Source organism: Vombatus ursinus, unplaced genomic scaffold, assembly GCF_900497805.2.
Source record: "Vombatus ursinus unplaced genomic scaffold, bare-nosed wombat genome assembly UNPS02012082.1, whole genome shotgun sequence".
Taxonomy (NCBI): domain Eukaryota; kingdom Metazoa; phylum Chordata; class Mammalia; order Diprotodontia; family Vombatidae; genus Vombatus; species Vombatus ursinus.
Window position 1 is genome coordinate 3,321,487 of NW_020951860.1, and position 6,215 is coordinate 3,327,701.

Genomic DNA, 6,215 nt, shown 5'->3' on the forward strand with positions numbered 1-6,215 from the left:
TACAGCCATCACTTATAAAAATCAAGAGCTGGAAGGGATTTTTGAGATCATCTAGCCCAACCTTTCACTTTACAAGTGAGAAAACAGGCCTGAAAGGTTAAGTAGCTTGCCCAAGATAGCAAATGGCAGTGCCAAGATTCAAACTCTGGTTATCTGACTCCAAGGCCAGTGCTCTTTGTACTACACACCTCTGTCTCTATTTGCAAAAAGTTCATCAGAAAAAGAGAAGAGAACAAAGTGGTTGGGTCCAACCACAGCATGGGCATAGGTTATCACCAACCATAGCATGGAAGGCCTCATACAGGGAGGACTGGTAATTCTGCGATCAAGACCAGGGACAGAGTTGGCCAAGGCTCAGTTTCCTCTACTATTATTTCCCCTCTGTTCCACCTTCCCCAATAATGACTGTACATGTACATGGTTTGTGTGGGAAATCAGGTCTATTGGTGGGGATGGGGGAGATGAGGAGCAAGAGTGGGAAGCAGATCTTCAGCTTGTTAGCTGTTCCTTTAGAGACTTGAGTCTGGAAAAGAAAAGATGAATTTGCAATAGATTAAAAGGACCCACTTTCTTCACCATCTACTGTGCCTCACTCCAGGAAGCAAGTCTCTTACAGGAGAACAATAAAATGGTAGTTGGAAGGTCAACTTCCATGGCCTTCCTTGTATAGCAGTTCTCCATTCCTAAGAATGACCTGAACCAGATCTAGATGAAGGAAAAGTAGAAAGAACAAATGGGAATATGGATGGGAAGTAGAAAGTATGATAAGTCAAGGTATGAGGGAGATAAAAGAGAACATTCTTCTCCTTCCTTAGTTCTGGGAGGAGACCACCAGGGTATTGACATAGCCATGGGGTCCCGTGTCATTCTCTGGGATGCAGTGGCCCAACTGAGAACCTCCCTGAGGGGTGGGCGGCGGTGGCGATGGGGGCGGAGCTGGGGGAGGGGCTCCGTAACCTCCTCGGATCCTGTTAGGGGAACTCAGACTCCCTTGGCCCCAACAGCCCTCCAGGGCTTCCAATCCCCGGCAACCAAGGAAAAAGAGGTTCTTGAGCATGAAGACTGAGAGCGGCTGCTGGTAGCTCACCACCAAAAGGCAGCGCAAGGCCAGCAAAGGCACGTCCACCAAACAGCCAGCCAGCAATCTCAGGAGCCTGCTACACCCTCCAGCCCCAGACCCCCAGGAAGGGGCACTGGTGGGGGTGGCGGTGTTGAGTTCATAGAGCCAGAGCACTGGAGAAGTGAGGGTCAGGAAATAGACAGAGATGAGCAGGTAACGAAGGTGGGAAGGCAGAGGTACCCGGCCTTCTAGCATCAACTCCACCAGGGTGAAACTGTCCAGTAAGTCTAGACAAGTGCCCAGGAAGCAGCCAGCGGCTCGGTGCTGCTGGGGCTGCAGGAGCAGGGGTCCTGCCGATCCGAGAGGGGCTCCTGCCTCACTAATAGCTCGTACCAAACCGTAGAGCAGGGGCGCAGACAGCGCCATAGTGAGACGAAAGCCCGTGGTACCGAATGGCGCTCGTAGTTCGATGAGGTCCAGGATGGACGTGCCAAGTATCAAAATCACCTTGGGCGTGAAGGCAATGGAGTAGATCAGCCAGGCCAAGTAGGCAAAAGCGAATTCTCCCCCGGACCCGACAGAGTCCAAACCATCTCCCAGACCGCCCCCACCACCGCGGCCCCGGACTTTGCCTCCAGCCCCAGCTCCCACAGCTGCGCCCGATGAAGCAGGCAGGTGGAGAGGTGGGGGTGCTGAGTGGTGGTGGTGCTGGTAGTGGTTGTGCAAGCTGGCGGCACTTCCTCCTCTACGGCCACGGCTGTTCTTAGCAAAAAAAATGGCCCAGCCAACCACGACCACCAGATCTGTGGCGATCCAGGAGCACCAGTACAGATCGGTGACAGTGATGAGATACAAGTCTAGCAGCCCACCTTGAGCCAGCAACAGCACCACGGACAGCGCCTGGTAACCCCACTTGCACTCAGAAGTAGGGGCACAACAGCCTCGCCGACCCCTGGATGAGTGGCCGCAGCAACAGCAGCAGCAGGAGCAGCAAGAGGTGCCGCTGCCACCGCTGGGCCCACTGGGCCCCCCGGATGAACGGCCCCCTGGCCCTCCAATGGGTCCCGTTCCACCCACACCAGCAAAATCCACTGCAGTCATGCTACAAGAGGAGGTGGATGTGGACTTTGAGGAAGAGCAGGAGAAAGAGGCGGTGTGATCGATCAGCTGAGCGCCTCCCGGGGCAGGGGGCTCCAGGGGGCCAGAAACTGTGGCGGGCACCAGGGGTTTGCTAATACTGATGCTCTCTTCGTCTTCGTCTTCCCGCTCCACTCCCGTGCTGCTGCTTGAGGAGCCGCCGAAGCTGCCGCCTCCCCTGCCTCGTCTCCTTCCTCCTCCCCTGCTGGTGCTGCTACTGGTGCTGGTGCTGCTATCCTTAGAGCCCCTCCGGCAGCTGCGGTAGGAGCCCCCGCGAATAAAGAAAGGCTGCAGCTGGGAGGCGGTGGGGGGCGGCGGAAAGGAGCCGGAGGACGAGGAGACTGGACTGTGGTTTCGGAGCGCTGAGTGCATTGTCTTCTGAAGAAGTGCTTCTGGGGGGCTCCCCAGCTGCTCCTTCCCCGCCAACCCCTGGGGGCGGCGAGGCGGCGGTGGGAAGCTCTGGTGATCTTCTCGGCTTCCTCCGACTCAGCTGCTAGGTCTTGCAACTGGACCAGGTGGCTAAAAGATCCAAACTAGAGCTGCCGGACTGGCAAGCTGAGCCAGAGAGTGGGAGAGAGTGGGAACTGAGGAGACAGACGGTGATGGGCGGGGGTGACGGTGGAGGGGGTGTTTGCAAAGAGAGAGCCCTGGAAGGGAGGGAGAAGAGGAGGAAGGGAAGAAGAAAGATAGGCGGCAAGGAAACCAGGACTGGATTCAGTGAGGAAGGAAAATAACAGAGAAGAAAGAGAATCATAAACTTGGTTTGCTGGATTTATCTTGGGAAAGAAAAAGGCTGAAATACGACATTGAGGATAGGAACTGGAGCAGCTAGCATAGAGACCCAAGGTCCTTAGCAAACCTGCTGAATCCCTCTATTGGAAAGGAGGAAGAGAAGGGAACAAGCATTTTTAAGGTACCTATTATGTACTACTTGTTTTACAAACATTATCTCATCCTTTCCTCACAACAGTATGAGGCAGATTCTATGATCCCTATTTTACAATTGAGGAAACTGAGGCAGTGAGAAGTTAAGTGACTCACCTAGACATACGGCTGTGTCTGAGGCTGGATTTGAACTCAGATCTTCCTAATTTCCCAGCCAGCACTCTATCCATTTTACTATCTAGCTGCCTCTAAGAGGCAAAAGTAAGGCCAGAAAAGTGACTCTTTCCTCTTCCCCAACATGAAGTTTGAGGGGCTAAAAGCTTCTCTAGTACTTACAGTCTACCCTGCATCCCCCACCAGATGAACAAAGCACTATGAACTCAGGTCAGGCCTCTGGATGGGTGAACAGGAGAATATACAGAAAGGAGAGGAAAGAATTCTATTCATTTCACGACAGCGAATTCTTTCAAGGCACTGTGCTAAGTAAGCTGTGGGGATACACAAATGTGTAAAATGTGCAAAAGGAGCTTACACTGTGTGGTAGGTGCAATAATTTGAAAAGAGTGAGAATATTAACCACGAGATCTTTCAACTTCTACACTTTTGTGGGAGAAGTTTGTAGAAGGAACCAGAGAAGAAAGAAGGCCTTGAACTGAATAAGAAAGTATGAAGAAGACTTAGAGGAATTTAGACTTGTAAAGGCCAGATCTTAAATTCAGAGAGGAAACTTTTTGAGAAATTTGGAAGAAATTGAGGAAATATCGGAGGGCAGAAACCTCTAGGTCCAGATTCTACTTCTTCCTTCTGCTGGAGAAAATTGCAGGAGAAGGAACAAGGGTAAGGAGAAATGACCTGAAGAGAAGGCACCAAAGAAAAAGAGTAGCTAGTTGGCCAAATAAGGCAAATAAAACAAATTGGTAAAATAAACAAACTAACAAATAAATAAATGACCTGGTATGTAAAACAAGTTGTTGGAACAAATAAGAGGGAAGGGAAGTAGTACATAGTACTATAGCAGTATGTAGTAATATGTGACTGGCACAAAGGAAAAGAAGTTGGGTGTGGTCAAGTTATTATGAGGTACTTAAAGGTTGTAAAGGTCTTAACAAAGGTGTTTAGGAGGGGAGGAATAAACGCAAATCCCAAAAAATCTCAAACGTTTGGAAAGTAGAAAATTTTGTATTATTTTACATTGTGTATGATATTTGTAAGTAGCCATGGCCAAAAGACTGCGATCTATGTTCCAAGAGTAGGCGGGTTTCCCTCTTAGAAGAGGTGAAAAAAATATAAGCAACACATTTCCAGATTATCAAGGACAATGAAATGTTACTTTAAAAAAAAAGGGAGGGGTTTTCAATGGGGGAAAGAAGTGATGGAAGGGAAATGACCCTTATCACTAAGTTGAAGAATGTCACTGAAGGAGAAAAGGAAGGAAAAAGATGAGAGTACACTAGAAAATTACAAACAAATTTGGAGCTCTTCGAGGAGAGGGGAATTTGATGCTTTGAAGAGGAAATATCTATTTTTGTCCTCCAAAAAAAATGGTAGATTCATGGAAGCCAAGTGGCTTCCAACAAGTGTCAGAGGCAAAAGAGAAATGGAGGTTGGTAACTTCCTGTTCACTGGTACTGAAGCAGCTATTAGATGAGCTGACAACAATGGAGAGATCTATTGTTTTCACAGAGCATTTATCCAAGGAGTACCAGAGAACCTTCCCAGACATAAAAATCTCGTGATTCACGTGGAAAGAAATGACACCGCCAGAAGGAACTAGAAACAACTGCCAAAGATTATGAAGTCTTGAGAAAGAAACTGAAGACTATAGGGATACAAATTTTGTTTTCCTTGCTGCTGCCTATTAAAAGCAATGTTTTCAGAAGAGAAAATTGACTTGGGAAAGAAAAGACTATGTCTGAGAATGACATTTGGATATCTGGACCACTGCTAAAAAGAGAGATGGTAGACTCCTGGCCAGGGGTGGAGTGTGTATTTTCCTGGAGTTTAGCAAGTCTAATCAAAAAGGCTTTAAAATAAAAGGGAAGGGGGAAAGCCTTCAAGCTAGATACTACAGACAGTAATAATAATGAATGAAGAAGAATAGTAGTGGAGGGGTCCAGAAGTCCATAAGAGACAAAATTCAAGAAAGGAGCCAATAGTAAGAACCATGGCTATAAATAAATGACCAAAATTCAGGCAAGAGGTACTAAGGGTCCTAATGCAAGGAAGAAAAATTGGATGCTAAGCTCAGGGATACTAAGATATGGAGAGATGAAATGCATGACACGAATATGACTGTGGATGAGTATGCCGAATTTAAGAGAAGGTAGGAGAAGGAGGGGAACATTACTTATTAAGAAGGTATCTCATATGAAGAAATCTAGGATCCAGATGATAGAAGCATTGTGGAAAGTATTTGGGTGAAGATCAATGGAGAGAAAGAGAAGCAATTTTATCATTGGATTTTACTACCAACCACTGGGAAATAGATGAGGATTTTAAGAAACATAAAAACACTAGCACAGAGACATGGTATAATACCAATAAGAGACTTCAATTATCCAGACATCTGCTGGAATTTTCCCTCTTTCTGCCAAAAGCAAAAGTGCTAATAACTTCTTGACTTGAACTAATGATAACTTTATCCTTTAAAAAGTTGAGAAATCAACAGAAGAAAATCTGTTCCAAATATGATTCTCACTGATAGGTTAGCACTGTGCCTGGCACATAAATGTTGACTGATTAATTGATTTAGCCTTGGAATGAAAATGATTGGAACCCTGGAAGAAAAGGAACTCTCTCTCTCCTACAATTTTTGATAAAGAAGGAAAAGAAAGTTGGGCATAGTTGGACAAGCATTCTAGATTTGGGAAAAGCAAATTTCAGAGTTCAGAGTTCAAAAGATAGGTAGGATCACACAGACTAATTCTATAGGTAGAGTTAGCCCAAGAAGGATGGGGAATGCTCAAGAATAAAATTCTGAAGACATAAAGTATAAACAATTCAGAGGAGGAGGGAAAGGGGGAATTCTCTAAAGAAATTGATGTAGATACACAGGATATTTCACCAATTAACTTGTAATTTTAAAAGTACATATACAGAAAATGGCAGCCAGAGTAGGTGACAGGATGAATAC

The 6,215-nt window shown here is 46.6% G+C and overlaps 1 protein-coding gene across 1 annotated transcript; it reads right to left on the reverse strand.

The window, feature by feature from the left end:
* Positions 1 to 811: 811 nt before the first annotated feature.
* TMEM121B (transmembrane protein 121B) lies at positions 812 to 2,569 on the reverse strand. The gene has a single exon (XM_027857290.1). The coding sequence runs from the start codon at positions 2,567 to 2,569 to the stop codon at positions 812 to 814; it is 1,758 nt and encodes a 585-aa protein (XP_027713091.1).
* Positions 2,570 to 6,215: the final 3,646 nt, after the last annotated feature.